The sequence below is a fragment of the Haemorhous mexicanus genome, chromosome Z (genome assembly GCF_027477595.1).
Source record: "Haemorhous mexicanus isolate bHaeMex1 chromosome Z, bHaeMex1.pri, whole genome shotgun sequence".
Taxonomy (NCBI): Eukaryota; Metazoa; Chordata; class Aves; order Passeriformes; family Fringillidae; genus Haemorhous; species Haemorhous mexicanus.
Window position 1 is genome coordinate 512139 of NC_082381.1, and position 22741 is coordinate 534879.

The 22741-nt window shown below is 34.4% G+C and overlaps 1 protein-coding gene across 22 annotated transcripts in view; it reads right to left on the minus strand.

Annotated features, from left to right (window-relative positions):
• Positions 1 to 22741, minus strand: part of KIAA0825 (KIAA0825 ortholog) — a 241664-nt gene that overhangs the window by 114004 nt on the left and 104919 nt on the right. For 15 of the 22 annotated variants that reach the window (XM_059873642.1, XM_059873636.1, XM_059873632.1 and 12 more), the window contains 6 exons: positions 19543 to 19731; positions 17801 to 18049; positions 15788 to 16196; positions 11819 to 11975; positions 7124 to 7279; positions 3860 to 3954 (listed from right to left, as the gene is read on the minus strand). In XM_059873642.1, coding sequence (XP_059729625.1) covers positions 3860 to 3954; positions 7124 to 7279; positions 11819 to 11975; positions 15788 to 16196; positions 17801 to 18049; positions 19543 to 19731 — 1255 coding nt within the window. The remainder of the gene's footprint in view (positions 1 to 3859; positions 3955 to 7123; positions 7280 to 11818; positions 11976 to 15787; positions 16197 to 17800; positions 18050 to 19542; positions 19732 to 22741) is intronic. The other 7 variants (XM_059873630.1, XM_059873645.1, XM_059873648.1 and 4 more) reach the window with 4 other exon arrangements.

Below are 22741 nucleotides of genomic sequence, written 5' to 3' on the forward strand. Positions count from 1 at the left end.
CTGTTGGAAATCAAATTCTAATTTTCAGTTTAGACATTTTTATAGTATTTCTTATCCACTTGAACAAATACTAGTTTTAATTCCTATAGTTTTTCAAACTTGTTACTATTTCTCACCTGACACATTTATGGTAAAAATAACACATTCCAATTTCTCTGCCAGTTAGTAAGTTGTTAAGCTTTCTGTTCTGAATGTCCTGTTGTTGGCTTTTCCAGTCATGACTTCTTCTCTATCTGTTCCTATAGCTCCCAGCATGCTCCTGTAGCAGGATCTACATCATTCCAACTAAATCACTACTTGTCCCTGCACAGACACCAGTTCTTAGTGATATCTCCCTAAGTGTAGAAGAGGGAATCCCAGCCATTCCTCTTCAGAACCCAAATAACTGTAATACTGGATAATGGCTTCACATGTTACAAAAATATCTTTTTTTCCTCCTTTTTATAGTGACAGAAATATCTTTACGTTATTGTAAGGTATTCAGTGCACCTCAAAGTCCTGCACAACTGCAGAAGGCAGGACACATCTCAAAGCCCTGCAAAATAATAACATCTTCTAACCATGTACAAGTTGCCAAGATATTCCTCTGAAAATTAATGGTCATAACTTTTATATAAAGGAGAGTACATAAACAAGAAGGATAATGCAAGGTAGTGTGCTCTGGAATTGTGCCTCAGTGTTGACAACACACCAGCTTTTTGCCTACTGCTTAAGTACTTCTTGCTGATTTTCAACACACTGATTTGGCCAGACAATAACAACTGTAACTTTATGAGCAGGATTATAACTAATTATAAGTCGAGATATGGGTAATTAAATAACAAGTGCTCTTCTTGCTTTAATATATGTATTAGAGGTAAGGAATCCCCATTTGTTAATGGAGTAGCTAAGGATGAACAAGTGAGTCCAAGACTTAAAAAGGCAGCATGTATCTGTGTAAGTATGTAGGATATTTTTTAAAACTTGTGTAAATCAAGTTCATGAGTTAATTGAAAGTTAGTGGTCTTATTACTAAAAGATACTGTTTCAAGTACAATTGAGAAATACATTTTAACTTATATTTTTCCAGTTCAAACTATATATATTATATACATACATATTATTTATTTATGAGAAAATTAAAATCAGATGGCGTGAATTTTGTAAAATTGAATGGCCTTAGAGCTTGCTAAATTAATGTTTTGTCAAGTGTTTTTTATTGATTCAATGTTGCTTTAAACTTTTTCTAAAGTTCCCTTGTTTTCTCAAGTTTGCCAATTAAGTTTTTGTTGTTTTGACTCTTGAAGAGTATTTTGTCGGTATTCCTCCCTTGCATCGAACTCAGGGTACTTACATAAATCCTTGTAAGCCCCGTTGAGGGACTCAGTGAGAGGATTCCAGAGCCTTACAACCACCACATCTTTAATTTGAAAAATTTTCTGGACACTTTTACTTTGAGGATCATAGGAATTCATGGATTAGATTCCCATTCATTGTGTGAAGCCAGCAATGAGTAGTAGACAACAATTAATTCCTTTTTAACCAGTCCTAAAAGTATTTTACTTTCCCCTAACCACCAACCAATTAATTTGCCTAACACTTGCCGGCTCTGGGACAACACTCTCATAACACCCTCTCACCTAAATCAGTCATTAACTAGGTTAGGGGAGCATTTCCCTTGTAAATGAGTCCCCTAAGCATTTTCACTATTTTTTTCCTCAAAAGAAAGACTGTGCTTCTTAAACTTCATATGCAACTGACAGTATTTTTTCTTGAAATATGAAAAGAAGGAAATAAATATCATTCTAACATCACTGTGAACTGGTGAAAATATTTTTGCCGGCACAGACATAACTATTCAGGGAAAGCTTTAGCATGTGTCACAGGAAGGAGTAATTTAAATATTATGGTGCTCTGCTTTATAAACTGATGGTTCTGAAACAGCTCAAGTACTGCCCGTGGTTTTGTTTCACCCATCTCAGGAGGGAAAGAGTAGAAACAGAATAGGTCTACCATAAATGGGAGGTCAAATACACTCATTCAGCTTGAACATTAAGTCTTGAGCACAAGTAAGGCTGATTTATGCAGTTCTAGGAAGGATCATGAAGAATCACCTAAAGATAGGGCTCACCTGAGTCGTACTGCAAAGATTGTTTGTGTAGCCACAAGAACAGCTAGAATTGTCCTAGTCAGCTTGAAAGTATGAGCAGACACACTTTAGCTATGATAAAAATAAAGTCAGATAAAGACCAGCTGTGTTGTCAATGCCAGCTGCTATGACAGATACTGGATCAGCTATTCTACTTTTTATGATCACAGTGATCTAAACAATGTGTTGGTTTGCAGAGTGGTTGAAATAATAGATCCATACTCTAATCATTAATTAGTTGCATAGTGTCACTTCTAGATGAGAATTTCCTTACCATGTAGAAGGGCAATGAATTAAGACATTTTCAAATTAGGAAAGATGACAACAATTAGGAAATTAATTAAATTTTAAAAAATAGATTATATGACAAGGATGTGAAATACAGAGAAGGAGAGAGGAGGCATACACATGATTTCTTTCTAATGTCTATAAAGAGATCAGAAGAAAAATAAAATGTGTTTTAAGGGAACAGTAAATATCAAATGTTCACACAAAATATTTCCTGTGCAAATCACAGCAGCCTTCTGCTCCCTTTGGCTCATATTGATGTCAATAACATGAAGCAAAGTTCAAGAACCAGTTTTAGCCTAAGAGCCTCTTTTAAAAGGACAGTCTACTTCATTTTTAATGAAGGACAGGAGATAGTAATCAACAGAAGAACCATAAAAAAAAACAGTATTGTATTTTCTCTGACATTTAACACAAAAAGTCTGTGAGGTTTCATATTCTGTCTGGTACCAGGTAACAAAGGACATCAAGAAGAGAACTGAATAACAAGTTTTTGCTGGCATGATTTTTTGTTTAATTAAACTTTTGGGAAAGAACAATTTAGGTAGGGAAAGAAGTAATCTTATCCGAATTAAGATAGAAGACTCAAAACAGACTGTAAAAGTATTTTACATATGAAATGAAGGAAGAATTAAATGTTTAAGACTAATTGCTAGTGATAACTTGATAAATGAGACAAAAATCCCAAAACCTTTATGACATCAAATTCACACACTTTTGAAATTGTCACTCTAGTTTCTAGATAGAGGAACAGTCAGTTCAAAAGTTGACTGACAGGATCGTATTAGGTATCATCAGGAGGATTCAGAATTAAGAAATTAATGTCTTAGTTCAGTGTGTGACACGTAAGTTTTCCAGTTTTCATAAGTAACAAATTTTAACAAACAAACAAACAAACCACACAACCTCCCCAAAAAAATTCCACCTAAATTTTTCTGAATTTAAGAAATTGCAGTTTCTGAATTAAGCAGTTACATTTTACAAGTGAAAAGGCAATAAAACATGAGAATAAGTTTGATTAATTGAAAACTTTTAAGGAAACATTTCTAGCTACATTTGTCATGCCCCCAACTGAATTTAAGATCCTTTGCAACTTGAGTAAACATAGCCTAAATTCTGTGCTGAAATTTCCCTGAGCAGTATTGGTTTGCAAAAGTTACTAATTTTTATCCAAAGCCTTATTTAAGTGCAATATCAACATATATTCATATACTTCTGTCTCAGACAGAAAGAACAAATCATACACCTCAAAACAGGAATTGAAAGACATCTGAGTATGGATCAACTACTACAGAAAAAATGTGGCTACAATTTACAACTACGTTTTTAAAGAGAAATGCAGAATTTGCTTTACAAATTTCACCACTAAAATCTTTGTATATTCACTATTATAAAGTCAAAAATACCAAAGGAAAATGTGATGATTTGCCAAAATCCCGTTACCTGTGTGACAGCAGCACCCTGAAGGCCATTGGATTCAGTCCCAAGTAACCTGGCAGCAAGCTTGACCAATCCCAGTTCCATTCAGTAAAGGCTGGCTGTTGATACATGGAAAGAAGCTAGTTAGTTATTAATCAGTATGAATATGATCAGTACATTAAAGCTCCAGCTGCGATGTACTAACCAAAGAGGGGGGTCTAGAAAAAGGACTTAGATGATATCAATCACGTCCACAGAAGAAGGTTTTTATTCCAATAAAATGGCAATTAATTAATTAGGGACATAGCCACTGTTTATAAAAAAATAAATAAGGTTTTTTAACCATTATTAATCCAACTGTTGATGGCATTCTGATCGACTACTTTGTCTGCGAGCTTTACTCTTTGTCCAAAAAAGTAAATAATTGGTAACTTTCTATGTAACAGCAATTTGCATTTTCTGCTGTCAGCAAAAAGTTATATAATGAAAAATTTGGTATACCTGGAATTCAAGAAGTAACCTGTATCATAATTAGAGTGATTTAATGCTGTATTATAAACAGCATTAAATCTAGAAAATATGAACAAGTGTAACTCTATATTGCTTCTTTAATAAACAAAAGCAATCTACATCATCAGTGGGCAGACAAAAGACCATACATAACATTATTAATTTTAAAAAAACAGTAAATCCTGTTGCATAATATTCCTTATCATTGTCAGCAATGGTCAAGTAGTGACTATAATTTAATCTTCTTGGGAGGAAATAAGTACAAAGTTATTGCTGTAACATTAAAACAGCACTGAGTAGTAAAAAAAAAGTTTAAGCAAGTCAAAACAACAAAAAATAAACCTAAATAAATAGTAAAGCATAACTTGGAGTGCATCTTTTTCTTCTTACAGACAGCACTTGGTTCCTCTGGGAGAGCAGAATCACTGCAATCCCTCCTATTCCTTCCATCTATATTTCATCACTTTCCTTCTCCTTACTTAATTTACTCCCTATCCCCCATCTTTGCCATGCACGTTAAAGTAAAGTAGAAAAACAAAGGTGAAATACAGAGTACGAAGGGGAAATAAGAGTAACAAGAAAAAATAAAATACTGAGAAAGCAGAAAGCGAATGAATAAGAAAAGGTTCCTTGTCAGTGCTCTGGCATCTTCTACAGGCACTGGTAATAATTTTAATTGGAAACCAGACACTCAGCTACACTCATCACTGTTTTATAAATGGACAGTCCCACACCACTAAGTAAACGTACAATTTAATGGTAAAAGGAACTGAACTATTTAATAACATCATTAAGATTGGAAATAGAACCACAAGAGAAAATTATAGAATGATTGAGGTTTGAAGAGATCTGAAACCTCACCATGTTCCAACCCCTTGCCATGGGCAAGGCACATCTTTCACTAGGCCAGGTTTCTCAGAACTCTACCCAGACTAGCCTGGAACGCTTTAAACAGATGGGGCAACCACAGCTTCTCTAGGCAACCTGTTCCACTGCCTCACCACCCTCACAGGAAATAATTTCTTTCTAATATCTAATCTAAAGTTACTCTCTGTCAGTCTGAATCCATTCCCCTTTGTCCCCTTTACATGCTCATGTAAAATGTTCTTCACCTTTCTTGTAAGCTTCCTTCAAGTACCACAAGGCTGCAATTACCACACCAAAGCCATCTCTTTTCCAGGCCAAACAATTGCAATTCTCTTGGCCTTTGTTCATAGGAGAAGTGCTCCATCCCTCTAGTGATTTTGCTGTTCCTCCTCTGGACTGGCTCCAACAGCTCCATGTCCTTCCTGTGCTGGGGACCCCAGAGCTGAATGTAGCACTGCAGGTGAGGTCTCACCAGAATGGAGTAGAGGAACAGAATCAACTCCCTTGACCTGCTGGTCACGCTCCTTTTGATGCAGCCCATCAAACAGCTGGCTTTCTGGGCTGAATATCAGGGAGAACTTCCTTACTGCCTGGCTGACTGAGCACTGGAACAGACTCCTCAGAGAGACTGTTGAGTCTCCCTCACTGGAGATACTCAAGAACCATCTGGACACAATTCTCTGCTCATATGCTCTAGGATGACCCTGCTTGAGCAGGGAGGTTGGACCAGAACACCCACTCTGGTCCCTTCCAATCTCAACCATTCTGTGGTTCTGTGATTCCTGATTAGAAAGTGCCTTTCAACTCAAGCTTTTCTATGATTCTATTGATTCAAAGATTCTATAAAGCATGTTTCTCTGGAGTGAGGAGCCTCGAGCAGCCTTGTGGAATTGGTATTTGTCTCCTTTTTCCGGATATTAACACTTTTATTGCAACATGAGATTGATTAAGCATTCATTAAACAAGTAAGAAAAACAAGTATATTTTACAGCAATATAGCTGATGAAATAGACCAAAATAGTCAAAACTGGAGAGATTACACTGTGTATAAGCAGGGCTGCACTGAAAAAGGATGCATTTCCACACAAATCTGTAAAGTGAGTTTCGTGTCACTGCAATACCACATCTTTTCAAATATTTGAATTAAATACTGAAATCAAAAACACTGATGACATATTAAGAATATATGAGAAACAATGGCATAAGATTTTTCAAGTATAAAAGTGGTATCAGAAACCATCTAGCATTTTGTGTAATGAATTGGTCATGGAGTGCTCCAGCAGAGATTTAGGCAATTAGCTCTCTTGTCTTTAACTGTTCCATTACCATGAAACTAAACTCTAACAAGAAAATTGTAATCGTTCACATATTATAAGCATGATTTATAGAAAAACAGAAATTTATGCCTTTTGTGTGTGTGTGTGTTTTAACCCACTTAATCTCATTGTTCTGTAAAATCTCTGTATTTCTAAAGCATTCTCTACTTGGCTGTTCAACATATCTGTGAAAACCCCATGAGGAAGATTATAAATGTGAACTTACAGTTCTGATATGATTTTTCAAAGGACTAAGACTAACGCTATGTACTATTGCATAGATGTAATAAAAGTCATTGCTATTATGGGCTTTCCCTCCGTGTACTGAACACAGAAAGTGTAAGTAAATGCAAATTGTTCTTGCATGCAATAATTCCGATCAAGGAAAAGGCCAGTAATGGCTTTTTGAACATCGTGATATTGTAGAGGGTACCCTCATTACACTCCCAAGAAATAATATTCCTTTCTGCTTCATTAAATGTGAACACACATAAATAAGTCCATTTTCATACATTCAGTCTTTGTCATTATCACGATCATAATAATACCAACAAGTAAAATTACACTATAACCAAGGTATCAGATTTTCACAAACCTGATTGAATACTTTTGCATAAGATTGTCTGTACACCTGGAAAGGGTTGAAGACAGGCTGCTCTTCTCTGCCCTTCAGCGTCAAAGGCAGACATTGACTGGAGGTAGCACCATCTTCAGAAGAATTCTCACCAGACAGCTGCTCTTTCAAATATTCCTTTCGGAAGAAAAAGCAGCCACAGAATAGTACAGGCCATCTAGCTTTCTATGTGAAATTTGCGTACATTTCAAGCATAAGTTTGAAAGATAGAAGTCCCTTTTAATACAACGGGGAATTAAAAATCCCTTAAAAAATAGAAACCTTTTTAAGAATATCACCATTTTACAATGAACAGGAAATTACCTCAGAAAACATGCACCCAGCTTGAGCAAAACAGAACAATCTAACCTATTGCTTTGAAATTCTTGTCAAATTATGTGTGTAAATTCTCATTTTATATATATATGCTAGGTATATGTAGAAGTGAACAACAAATGTTTTTCATGACTTTTGAATTAAACTTTTTGGAAAACAGTCAACCTTTACTATATGACTATAAATCATTTCTTTGATTAACATATTGTAACCATGTTATTTAAACACAGGAAATAAATATTCTCCCACTCCTGAAAGCTATTTTTAGCTGCTCAAACATTCAAAGACTAGAAGCAGTATGATTTGCATTGCAATTTTAGAAACTATACTGTAACAGATGCATTATTATTTTGGACACATCTTTTCTGTTTTCACTTCTTCAACTACTATGTAAATAAATCATCATGCAGGCCAATAAAGTGTTTTGATTAAATAGAACCATTTTATGAAGAACTAGATAATGAAACATTTACACATCCATTTGCTGGAATAACTACTGTGATTAAACAGTTTATTGTTATTAAAACGATATCCATTACATGGAGCAAGTACACAAGGTGAGTCATTAGGATGGATGGATGCAAATGCTCCTCTTATTTGCAGTACTACTGAGGTAAATAAACAGACAAACTACCTGCCAAGGCATCCTGTGCCTCTCAGTAGGTCTTTCTAAAAGAAGAATTTAATCATCTGTTTAAACTTACCCAATTACGGCCTGACCTGAAAGGCACAAATTCAGTTTCAGGTCACACAGATTGTAGCTGTTTCTCTCTTGTGTTGGCACTAGCATATGTTGTGAAAGCCAAGGAAAAAAATAAGGTTTTATCCAGATAAACAAGCCACATGATTTCAAGTACTAGTACAAAGGGGGGGCCTATGAATGGAAAAGCGCAAGGGCAAGAGAAAGAGAAGGACTGTCTCTCTGCTGGTTGCAATCAAATGTCATGTCCGACCAAGAGAATCACAAAATTGTCTTAGCGTATGGAAAAAACCCCAACCAATCACAAGGAGAAAAACAAATAGAGCTTTTTCTGCTTAAAATAATATCACAAAGCAACTGTGAAAACATACCCTCTTTTAGCTATTTTTACTCAGCTTTTCAAAAATATCTGGATTTTTATTTCCCCATTAATTTATTCATTCACTACTTTATGCCATAACAATGATTTCAGAGACACGGTGAAAAAGGTTATTTAAAAGATGTTTCTCTACATCTACCAACTTTTCATAAATGTACTGCCTTCCATGTACACATTTTTACAAAATCTGTAGACTTAAGCAACCCAGCCCTTTGGATGTAACAGGGCCAGCAGAAGTAGATTGTGTTTCTTTTTCAGAAGTAATACTGGAAATGGCTGTCCATGTGTCGCCAGATGAAGAGCTATTTGCTCAGCTGGTGGGAAAACACAATCTTATTTTGCCAAACCAGTAGTCTACAGAACAGCACAATATGTATTCTGTAGGATCATGTTAAACATTAACAAAATAATGAACCAGTCTGGGTAGGCCATCTCAGCTCCCTTTTTGGAAAGCAACACCAGTTCACTGAACGAGTAACTTTGGGGCCTGGGATCACCAGAGGGACCCCCGGGACAGACGAATGCAAAGTGGGGAGGGCATGTTATGGGTCTCCAGGAAATTATTATTATATGTATGGTTCATTCTGGGAAAAATCAACTAATATCTATGTAAAATACAGTATATCAAGCAGGAGCTATTCTGTAGTTGACATGCACAATTCTGGCGGAGATATCCCTGCAGCATCTGGCTCTGTAATAAAGAATGCCTGCTTCTTAATGTTACAGTGGTGTTAGGAGGGAGATTTTGACCAATTTTGCTAACACCTGCTTGCCAAGGTTTGAAAAATTCAAGTGGTACACAAGTGACCTCAGTAAAGGTATTTTTCTGTCTTTAATAAAATACTGTGGATTTGCTTTTCATGAAGAGATTTATTCAACAATGGTAAATATATTACATTAAGATGCCCTTTAGTACAGTAAGTACCATAGGCTCTGAAAGGGTCATGTTTCAAAAATGTGAAAACATGAAATCACATCTGTAAACATGTGAACTATATCCTCAGTACACTGACCGGACATCAAACCAAGTAAACAGAATATTATTGAGCCTGACAGCTCAGAAGAGCTCTCTCTTTAGTTGTCATTACTAAAAAAATATTTTAAAAATTATTATTATTTTTGGCAAACACATGAAGGGCTGCAAGCTGTTCTGAGTACCACAGTAACTGTTAAAAATTTTTATAAAATCATATCTCTATTTTCAAATCCAGAGTCCAAGAATCCATATCCCTTTTCATCTGCTTTTCTAAGAACTATTACTAAAACCAACAATTTTCCATCTCATCATTTTGTTTTACGCATAATTACCAAGCAGTGTAGCATAAAGATCTCTAAACTTATTTAAAGAACACAATACCTTGACATTCCAAGGAGTCTTTAAACAAAAGAATGGACCTTTGAATACACAATCAAATCTATTTCTTGGTAAGCAAACATATAAAACATAATTTAGGTTTTCAAAAATAATACTGAAAAGTCCATAATCATCACACCATGCTAAGCACTAAAATGTTTTGTAATGGTTTCAAAGGCATTTGAAAGTAATACAGTTAAATCCTTCTCTAACTCAAGGTGGTCATGATCTCTCTTCATTTTCTTCTTTTTTAAAACAATACAGTTTTTTCCACTGAGAAATGTTCTATTTTTAAAAAGGGTCTTACTAGCTGCAGAAATTCAAGGAGAGACACCTGGGATGTGGAAAGTCAGGCTGAAGTCCCTTTTCCCCCAAATTCTCTTAGCCTCATACCTCCTATTGGAGCTGCTCCACTTTGTATAAATAACTGAATACTCACAGGAGTCAGATCTTAGATCAGGGTCTCCAAAACCCAGGATGTGAATTTTATTCCTTCAGCTACAGTTTTATTCTATTTTTGACCTAAAAGTTACAGAATGCATTTTTACCACTATTTCTACAAGGCAAAACAACTCCAACAGGGGAAAAAGAAGGAGTTCCATGCTGATAGCTAATGGTATGGAGGTTTGGGGAATTAGTTCAGATGTGGGAGATGCAGATTCAATTCCCTGTATAAACCAGGAAGTATAAAGATTTGAGCCTGCATATGCTGTCCCCTAGGTAATTGTCCTAACTGCTGGACTATATGCAATTTTCAGTGGTCTTTTCCACACTCCTTTATACCTAAGGGTAATCTTGAATGTGCTCCATGTGTAGAAGTTTTGTTTATTACAATAATACTTTTCACTTCACTTCCTAAACCAGTTAATTGTTCAGGAAATTGAAACTTGAAAAGATTCTGTACTGTACTAATGCAAGGTTGCTATCTCTGCATATATGCTTACATTGCTTCTGATGCTTCCAAATGCAGATTCATAAAGGTTATTTTTAAGCCTGTACTTAGGAACTAAACAGTTGGATCCTATTTTCAGAAGCACAGTGTGAGTACTAAGGTGCTCTCTATGGCCTCCCTACAGACATAGCTCTCTAAGTCAGGGTTTTCTGCTACCAGGTTTTTCAGAAGAAAAATCCTGGCCTCTGCCTATATTTGCATTATTTTGTATTTTATTTTAAACACTTCTGTACACTTGCAAGGGTCTTAAGCACCTGCTAATGCATTCAAGTAATTTAGTAATTAAAACTAAACCCAGAACTTCCTAAATTAAGTTGTGTTACTGTACAATTTAAACAAACCTATGTTTATTTCAGTGAATAAAATCAGAATGCTTTTGGTAACTTGGGGCAATTTAGAACAGCCTTAGAAATAACGCAATTATTCTTTTATATTGCCAAAATTCCATATACAGCAAATAAATCTAAATTTCTATCTTGCAATTTTAAAAGCACTTTGGCTGAACAGAATTGTCTAAATTCAGTAAGATTTCATTTACTTCCTCAGTACTGCCATAGGGGCTGCTTGTTTGCTTAAATCAAGATAATTAACCAAGTGTAATTTTACCTTTGCAACAGTCAATTCTTCAACAGCCTTCACTGATTGTTAATTTTTTTTTTTACTGTGCTCAGACATCTATAACAAATCTATGCTCTACAACATGAAACTGAAGGAAGTTTATGAGCCATACTACTGTCTAAGTAACTAAATAAAATCTACAGTGTTTCCTATAATGTACTATTTTCTGTAGAAATGCACAAAAGCCTAAACTGAATGGATTCTATTAAAACACAGTATAGGATTCTATATTGATTTTAAGAACTATTATCACCTCCTTGACTAACACTTAGCTGCCAGCAGATGTTGCCCCAGGCCAGTACACACCTAATTGGTCTGAGGAAAGGCCCTTTCCCTACCTCATTGAGCCGGATGATGTGATAAATTTGCCTCAGGTACTCACTGCCACCTGGTTTGTGGCAGATATCCAGGACCATCATGTTTATATTATGTTCAGAGAATCCAAGTGCAATACCTCCTTCCTCTAATGTTGCACCTTTAACTGAGACTGAGGCACTAGAAGATAGAAAAGATACAGTCCTAAGTTACATTTATAAAGAACACAGTATTAATATCAACTCAGCTAGAACTACATGCTCAAAAAAACCTGGAAGTACTTAGACATACGTTGTTTTACATACATCTCTCACATAATACGTGTTAAATAACAGTATCATACTAATTTTAATCACCTTAATTGGAAAGATGAACACATAAAACACTCTTTAAGGATAAAGAAGTAGCAAATATTTTCGTTTCCCCTAGAGAAGTATCTTTGGTTCTAAAAATGGCATTTACATTCTATGTCTTGCGCATTTTTCTTTGCCTGTCACAGCATATATTAAAGCCTAATTAACATGTCAGAAAGGTAGCCATTACTCTAAGTATAGGTTAGAAGTTTTAAATTGAAGTAGTTTTCTTTCCACTGCTATGCTGTTAACCATTTAAAAGGTACGTATTTGCCACTTGTTGCATTTTTTGCCCTATACCGTTCCTTGGGGCTTTTTTTGTATTTGTGTGAAACTTCTACCAATGCAAATTTGAAGGTTACATTCCCAAATGCCTCCAAAATTGTGCACTCAAATCTCTGATCATTGTCAGACTCTCTGCATACAGCCACAAGTTACTATCTTAGTGCTGCTACTAAAGAAGTCTAAGAAAGAAGAAGTACTAAAATTTTCCTCAAATACTAGAGCTGCAGCATAGGTATTTGACATGTATGCGTCAAGAACTCAAATGATTAACAAGAATATATTGTCCTTTCTACAGACACTGCTGGATTAATTTAAAACAAAACAAGGAAGCATTATCAATTAATTAAAAAATCAGTATTGTATTCATTAAGAAGTAAAAGAAAAAACAAAACATCAAAAAAATCCCAAAAACCTGAAAACAAAACCACTGTGGTTGCAGTTTACTGTTTAAAGTGTGCCACGCTTACCAAGTCAGTCCTTCTGAAAGTTGCTATTTGACCTACATGCTCTCTGAAATGCTGCACAACTGCTGGACATTAAAGCAGATAGTGCTTCCACATGCAGTTTCAGATTGTCCTACAGAGCTATAGTTTCAAAATATAAACTATAATTTTGTTCTTTGCTGAATGTAAGTAAGTGATACCATATTATTATGGTGTACTTTACAGAAAAGCTTCAAAGAAATTGATCTTTAAATTAAAGCACATTTAAGGCTGATATTTGATACCACATATAGATACAACCTGAATTTCTTGTCAAAATTCTTAGCAACTATCATTGAAAGAGCTAAGGACCTCTGACAAAGGAATGTATCAGTGCCAGCACCCAAATTGTATTCTTTACTGCCCGTTACTGCGCAGGTGAAGCAGATGATTGGATTCAGGCAGCACTATGATTAATGACTTCCTTTCTGGATTTGGGACTGCCTATCAATCATGTCATTAGCAAGAATGTGCCCTGAGAGAGGCAGACCTCAGCAAAGGAATAACTGCATTCATCTTAATCTGTATATGCACCCAGCCAGCAAGGTCAGGGTCACCATGATGAAAAACAATAATCTTCAATTCGACAAATTACTTTGCAAAGACAGACATTTCTTTTCCTCACAGGATGCGTGTTTTTTAGAATCTAACGTGACTGTTTACAGCTCTGGTGCTACCATAAAAGTGAAGGGTACTTTAATGAATAGTGATACTTTCAGGCAGTACCCAAGACAGGCAAAGAACCTTTGCCATTTTTTGAACCTTTCAATGAAGGTTATAATTTTTGAAATACTCTTTAAAATTAAGTTATTTCATATTATTTAGACTTTTTATGAAAATAACAATCCTGATAACAATAACATAACAAAAAATCAAGCAATAATTTTACTTACAAAAACCCACTACACTTCAAAAATGTTTTTATGGCTGTGTAGGTGAGTCCCAAATAATTTTTTGAAATTGATTGGGTTTTTTCTTGCTTATGTATCTATTAGAAGTCTATAAACATTTTTATATATATATATATATATATATATATATATATATATATATATGCACATGCATCCAGCTAAATCAGAAAATCATTTGACTATTGAATGGTTCCATAGCACCAATATAGTACATAGTATATAATTACAATATAGTAATGTCATTCATGAAAATCATAAATCTCCTCTTGAAAGATTGTTTTTAATTTAGTAATTATATGGCCACTACTTTAACTGACTATTTGAATTTCAGTTCTAATATATTAGTTTTGTAATTTGCATTTATAATAACATTTATCTCTAGATTTCATATCTCGGGTATTTATAAACTGGATCTTTTTTCCCCACAGATATTGACTCATAATATTTGAATGAAAAGTGGAAAAACAACATTCATATTAGATTTCTATTGCAGAAATGCAGCTGAAGTCAGGAGAGTCAGTTTCATAACTGCATCTAATAACTGCTCACTTGGAGAGCAGGCAATGTACTCTTCATTCTCCTAAGCTTAAAACTACCAGGCCCAGTCACAAGCTAGTTCTCTCTTTGCTAGACACTGTAGACATACAGAAACATTTTCCCATGTTTACTTTCCACAATCTGATACCTAACATGTAACACAGCATTTTTGCGGTAATTTACAAAAGAAAATACAGTAGCATACTAATTTAAAATTCTCAGCTTCTGAAGATGTGTAAATTAACTCAAGTTTTAGTTTTTAGAGGTTATCCACAATATTGTCTTCCTTTATTTGCACTTTTAAGAAGTACTTATTCTCTCAGTGACATTAGAAATTGTATTTTGAGACCATTATGTTACGTATCAATTTACAAATTATCATTATGCTTTTTTATTCTACAACTCTGCCAGTCACTGGCATCTGGCTTCAATTTTTTAATCATTGGATTAGATCTTGTAAATTAGAATTTAATGGAAATGCAAGTTAACAAAGGTCAATGTCAATGAGTGTTTGTGTGACACTATTACTGCTTACTACATCTATTACTGCTACCCACATCAACTGACTACTCATAGAAACAGGACACTGTCCCCTAAAACCCTGCATGAAAACCTGTTCAGTGGTATCACTGATTCCAGCCTACAATCACTGTATCTTTTGTTTATAGGGACAAATCCTGACATGACAACAACATCTGCAACCTTCAAGAATACTCATTGAAAAAACTAGCAATCTTACTTTTGGCAGTTACAATTTAATTCAGTAAGTCATGTTATTCCAATCAATCCAATATCGCACAGTTGATGAATGGTATTTTTACAGAATGATGCATGACTGCAACATTAAAACAGACTGGACTACAAACACACTGACATATACACAACTTTTTGAAAAATCACTGTAAAGATCTTAATGTCAAATCTGAAGGAAAAATTGGTATTTTCTCAGAAAGGCATAGCAGGATATTATTCTTGTCCTTTTTTGATATACCCTATTCGCCTCAGGGTTTGATAAGATGTAGAATAAGGTATGCTTACTTTTTATTCACAGATGAACACTGAAAACTTCTCACAGTTCCTCTTAATTTAATCACCACAGTAAAATTAAATTAGAAAGGTATTTAATACCTGTTCACATTTTGAAAGATATAACAAAGGACTTGTCCATATTTTTGGTTCATCAAGATAACATGAAATCTTGTAGTACTATGAACACGCCATTCTGATGAAACAACCATGTTTTAGTGTTTCAGTAATAAACTTAAATTACAAACCCATGGTATATAAATATTAAGAACTAATCTGTTTCATATAAGATCACTGCTCATCTCTTTTTCTTAAAATTGAGCAGTAGCCATAAAAATGCCGATAATCCAGTAAAACAAAGAGCAAATAATAGCATTTGAAAAATACTATGTTCTTACCAGTCTATGCTCAATTTTCTTGCCTTCAGCAACTGGCTTTCAATCCAGTTTGGTCTTTGCTGTTCAATGCTTTGTATAATCTTCTGGGTCACTTGCTTAGGACCACTTTTCTGTTTTCCCATAATACTTTCTAAGCACACACGAACTAAACCGAGTTTTTCTTTGCTCCATCTGTCAAGTGTTGCACCTGTTAAAAATTCTGCAGTATTTCCATCCTCAAATATCCGACATATAATTACAATCAAGTTCCAGACAAGCAGACCAGTTTTCTTCAATTCAGCAAAATTTCTTGACATTTTTCTCTCAGCCAGAAAAAAGAAGTATTTAACTGGGGGAGGCAAACATGCAATCACTGTAGGTAACTTGCTGATTACAATAGATACTGCTTGAGCTGCAAGCCTTGTGAAGCCTTAAAAATAGAAAGAAAAGATGATATGATTAACATTAACAGTAAAGTTCTAACCATTTCTGAATGCTGTATGATAATTTCTAGCTCTCTTTTGTACTGAAAATGGGTAAAAAGCTTAAGTACTCAACACTGTAGTTTCATTTGTATTATGCTATCTGCACAAAACTCAAACAACTACATTAATTACAAGCAGAAAATTTAAAATTTAGACTGTGACTCTCAACAATTAGTCCTGCTGTGCACAGTTGTTACAGACTCATGAGAAAGACAGCACTCAGGTATTGTGAATGGTAAAAAGTTGTCTTCAAAATGATAGTATTTCTTCAACTTCACAGCTGAAGCATTGCGCTGTGTATCAGAACATTACATACATTTATAACCTCTATTTTTTTACAAATTCCTTTCTATGTTCAAAATGACAAAAATTCAGTTTATCATCTTTCATATAAGCATTGACACTAGAGAGCATTGCATTTTAAAGACCCAAGATAATAAAAGTAGCTATAAAAGTAACTACAGAGAAATTGTGCTGCTCAAAACCCAAGACATATATAAATTGAAGAATATAGCAAAAGGTGTCAAGATTTAAAAAAGCACCAATCTCCAAACAATTCAAGAAAACCCGGTGTCATTGCACCTGCATTCCAATTGCTTTTCTTTTATTAAAAAAAGAAACCATATCTGTTCTAGATATCACACATACAAATTTAAATTGTCTTGAAGCCTAGACTCTTACCTCCCAGTCTGCATATCAGTTCACACATAGCAATTAGCCTAAAATAGCCATAGAAAAATTCTAAACTAAAATGAGAGTGCAGTGAAGATGCATGAAAAAAAAGAATGGATTGATGCCCTGGCTTGGCCACAATCTACATACTCAAAACTCTGTGCCACAATATACTGCAGTATTGAAAATAATCAGGTAATATTTTGTTGGCAAAAATTTACCCTGAAATGTTTCTAAAAGTTAGCCCTCTGAACCATGACCTGAAATGACAGATGCAAATGACATAGGCACTGTGGGCTACGAAAATACATACCAGAAATCAGCTTTATATCTAATAATCTTCAAAAGACCTCCAGTCCTATGGTTTCTTTCTTCCTTTATTGTTTCAACAATCAAGCAGCAGCATATTCCACAACAGTTTCAGTGTTTGTTTTATTCAAGCATAAATTGCTGTGTTGTAAAGTTGGGGTGAATGAAAGTCCCAAATGAAAAGGAAAGCTATTTACAGACATTGAGGCCAAAGTACAGGCATTATTCTTCACTTTGTTTTGAATCCCATCTGTTTACTGCCAGATGCTGGAAACATCTCCAGTACTATTATTAGCAATACTACAATACAGATTATTTTCAAAACCTTGTATATATTTGTATGGGTGTAAGTCTCAAGAAAGAATAACTGAATTTAATGGAAAGTATTGAAAACACCCCAGCCACCACAGGATATTTGGGAATAGTTTGTTCATTGTAAAGGTACAACATTCACAAAATTTAACTGCCCAGTTCTGGAGTAAATGAGTAAAGGACTTAAAAGTTCTTATGAGAAGCTTATAGGATGTATTGTATACATATATAAATATTATGTATAAATTTCACCTACATTTCCCAGATTCTTTTCTCTTCATTTCCCGAGGAGTGTAATTCCATTCCTTTGGAACAGTTTTCAGTAAACTTTCAGGAACTATTTGCTTGTGCTGGTATGTTCCATAGTTTTCCGTTGCCTCCCATGAATGCATCAAAGAAATTATTTGTTTCACTATACCCTTCACTGAATTAATCAAAGTCAACTTCAAGCATCTGATAACTTCCGGCTCCGACTCACCACAACTGGAAACTTCAGAAGGAAGAACTATTAACTATTCAGTAAGTGCTGTAAATCTGTTTCAGAAAGTGTTTTCAGAATTCTTATTTAAAAAAATAACTTTATGTCATAATAAATTAGACCTATTTGTCTGTTACAAGTTAAGAAAGAGTATAATGCAAAACATATGGCATCTTGGTACCATTTTAATACAGTATTGACAAAAAAAATTATTTCCTTCATTCTCATTTCTCCACTGATATATTTACAAAAATTCTATTTAAGATGATTGATATCTTCCTTTTAATACAGAAAACATTAAGTAGCTGTTAGGCATCAATGAGGCAAGCAGATACACCTTTTTTTCTACTTTCTTGACTTGAAAGTATTAATGAAGTCGCATTTATTAGATTCCCAAACTGCTATACCACAGACAGTAAAGGAAAAGAAAGGTATTTTGGAAACAAAAATACATACAAATAATAGTTATCAACAGAAACACAGCATGTCATCAGAGATTGCATGTTCAAAACACACAATCCTAAATACAGTTATTGACATTACAAGCATCAATCTTCTCCACATTCTTAATACCACAGCAAACTGCAGTTTCTCCATTGTCATGGAGCTGCAATTGTCAGACAAGAGTGTAGCAGAGAATTTCAGAGAGATGTTTTGACATGTTAGATCTTTAGATCCTTTGCTCATACTTTTGCCTCCCTCTACTTTTTGCTGATCTAATCATAGTCTTTCTGGAAGCTTCCAAGCACCACTTCTCTGTTTTTCTTCCTCTTACATGTTAAACTTCTACTTTTTGTAATCCCATTTTTCTCTGAGAAGTATGTGAGCCCTTTTATCATTGTTTTCTATTTTGTGATGGTCATAATTCTATTTCCCCTCTTGCACTGTCCCATTTTCATCCTCTTCTTTTGAGCCCTCCTGCTTTTAATCCATAATTTGCAATATCACCCTTCTAAACCTCACCTCTCTTTTCTGGTTGAAAACTGTTTTTCCTTGGAGATAGAATTAGTTGCTCTAATTGTGAGGCCAGCTCTCCCCCTCAACAGAAAATTAAGAGGCTGAATGCCTGTTGACAATAGAAACTAAATGCTCATTGATTATTTCACCCTCACTAGGAGAAGTGCTTCCCTCTCTTTTTCCACTCTTCTTCCATCCTTCCTTACTTTTAAATTGTGGCAAAGGTCTGGAGCTGTTGAATGCATAGAGATGAAGAACCTCTACTGGTAGAGACCCACAAAAATATTCTGCAGCCAGTCTGCTGGTAAGACAAACACTTAAGGTCATCAGACTCCTTCTCAACAACACTGCTATGGAACCTCTGCATTCTTCAAAATTTTAACCACACTTACCATGGCATGACTGCACAAAACCCTTCAATAATACTATAATTTTCAAGTAAGCTAACATACTTTCACCTGATTTATTATGCTAAAAATAATACTCACTACATGTCTGAAAATGAACAACATTTAAAATCAGATTTGAAATGCTTATTAATAAATTAATAAATTAATAAATACCTGTCATATTGCATAAGCAGTTCCACAGTAGCTCTTTTTCCATGTAGGACTCAAAAGCAATGCCAAGAGATTTGGGTGATAAAGTGCAGTAAGACAATACTGTAAAGACTGTTTCAATCAGAGTCGGCTCTTTGTTATTTTCTTGTTCCAAGAGAGAACTTTGTTCACCACGATTTGATGCTTGATTACCTTCAAAATAAACAAAAACATGGTTTCAATAACTTCCAAGTAATTTAAGGTTTCAGTAATGGATAGCATTATTCAAAATGAACTGCAAAGTGTATCTGAATAATATTTCAAACAATAACACAGATACTGATATCTGAACTTTCTCTGCCTAATGACAGTTGACTGTCTTCCTGAATTATGTGTAGCCAATAAAAAAAGACTTAAGCATGTTTTCAAACTATGAAATACGCCTATTTAATTCAAAATTAAATTGCAATTGATTGTAATTGGAAATTTATTATTTACTGAAGATTAATCATTCGATTAATATCTAAACTGCAGAATCACAGTCAAAAATCTATTACTGCTTAACTCTTCCTTATATAATAGTCATATGAAACAATAAAATCCTATTTAGATATAAAAAAAATCAAGAAAAGTGCCAGCTCCTTATTCCCCAAAGTGTGCTGGCTTTGATTTTCAGTGTAAGATGAAGTCAGAATAAAACAGTTCCACAAAACAAAATCTCAGCGCTGCTAAAATACAGATTCTAAAGACAAGTAGTGATTATCATAGAGTTAAGTGATATCTTCTTACAAATATTTACAAATATTACCGACAATCATTGTAACACAATCTTCCACATAAGGATATGTTTAAAACTCCAGGAATCAATGCAATTCAATGACTTTGATTTGTGCTAATGTTGAAGACCTGAGCTTCCCACCTGTTTGTGAAATATGCTTCCAACCGTGAGACCCAGAGCCACAACCTGTTAAATACTCTTTACATTAAATTTCTAGTTTGCAAAAACAGTGGTTTCCATAAAAAGTATTTAGATGAAATTATACTATGAAATGTCATTGTTTTCTGCCAGCTTGTTTGTCTTTACCTTTAGCAACCTGTGGAGGAGAAAGATGGGAGTCTTCAAAACCTACCATAATGGAAAATCATTGCTTTCAACCCGTCTTTGAATGACTTCATTAGAAGTCATTAGAAGACAGTACAATGAAGTACAAGAAAGTACAACGAAAGCACAAGAAGAAAGAATGGCCCTCAAGAATTTGAAATAAAAGGGTCAAATAAAAATTAAAAAAAAATCTCATTTTACTCTCTTCTGAATTCCTACAATCTAATTCATGCATTACTGTAAATCATTCAATCTAGGTAGCATGCAACCTTAGCAGAAACAGGATGTAGAAAGCTGAAAAACACGATCACTGAATTCATAACCAACAATATGTGGGGTTTTTCCCCAAGGCAGCAGATAGACTTTCAACAAGACAGGTTTTTAATCAGCTTTCTTTTTCCTATGAACTGAGTGACCTGACATATATTGTTTTCAAATCCAGATGCTTCAAAGTGAAAAATCAAATGGATTCCACTTATTCACTCAAACCAGGGATATGTATGACAAAGAACTAACCATCAAAGCAGAAAAAGCAGTTCAAATGGTGATATGAAAATCTGAAATGAACTTTGATTCTATTACTGTAAGTATTTCTGAAATTAATGTAACCAGAGGGAGTTTTGCTAGTATTTCAAGTACTGTGTAAACTGCCTTTGAAGTACATGATGGGGAATTGGTTTGTTTAAAGGTGCTCATGACTTGAAATTAAGCCTAAATTTGGTTTATGACCAAGCTGCAATGGAAAGTTCAAGTCACAATTTACTAATAACTTTTCAAATCAATTAGTGCTACCAAAAGATTTAGATAAAGAGAAAGGAGCATAAAATAATTTTGTAGAAAGGGCTATAATACGTCTTGTTATAATGACTGTGTAATTCAACTCTTGTGCTTTTAAGCAAAGGATCCACTGCTAAATCCACTGCATGAATCCACTACTAAATCATTCTGTGACTAAATATAATGAGGCATGTAATTATTCATCAGCTTTTTCTCGCTTTATCCTGAAGTAAATGTTGTCCTTGTTGTAAGAATACCCTGAAAGCTCAGGGTTAAAATCAGTTTTCTGATTGATAAGTGGGCATGGATCAGAGAATCATAGAATCTTTTGGGTTAGAAGGGACCTTAAAGGATAATGTAATTTGAAAAGTTTAGCTAGCAGATCAGTATAGCTGGTTAAATATTGTGAATTAGAAGTCTACAGAAAGATACATAGATTTCTCTTGCCTTAGATTTTTTCTTTTACATTTATTATCTCACCTGTCATAACATTAAATATTCATATTAGTTTGAAGTCCAATGCAGCCTTCTTGTTAATGACTACATAGAACAGAATTTATATGATAGGTGTTTTACTTACTGCCCTGTGTTGCTTCCCTCTATACATTTCTATTTTTTTCACTGACTGCATTCATATAGCAAAAGCTAATTTATGAAGGGAACCTAAAGCTCCCGTAGTAGCTCAAAGGAGATGCTTCTATATTATTTTAGCAAGACGTAGCATTCATACATAAATGTGGCTATATATTTATCTAGATACCTGCTAAAATAAAAAAATCAGCTATTTGTTATTTCCATATAGCATGATGTTCTATATGCACAAAAGATACAAAAACATATTAGAATACTATTCTTTTTAATAAATATCCCTATAAGAAAATTATGTATCTATTGAATAATAGCTATGCCCTAACCATTCACAATGAATCATTCTTCCTTGGGATACTACCACGTATTTTAAAAGCATAACTTCAGAAAGGCAGAGCTACAAGTGGAATTTACCCATATTTCTTTCTTATTGATAGAAATACCACCCAGTAATTTGACAACATTATCACTCATCCAGCACTTATCTGACTAGTCTAGCCATAAAATGAATCTTGCTGAATTCAGAAAATCCTGTTACTGACGCTAGACCTCACTCTCCCCAGTCAATCCATACACAACAGCCACAATACAAATAATTATGCTGTCTTTTTTGACCAAAAAAGGTAGTCAAAACTCAAATCCATACATGCTGTTTCACTTAGGAAGAGGAATTGAAAATGGAACAAATTATTTCTGATTCTGGTCTTTAATTTGCAAGGAGCATGAAACTTTTGCTTTCTTTATTGAATTTCAAGG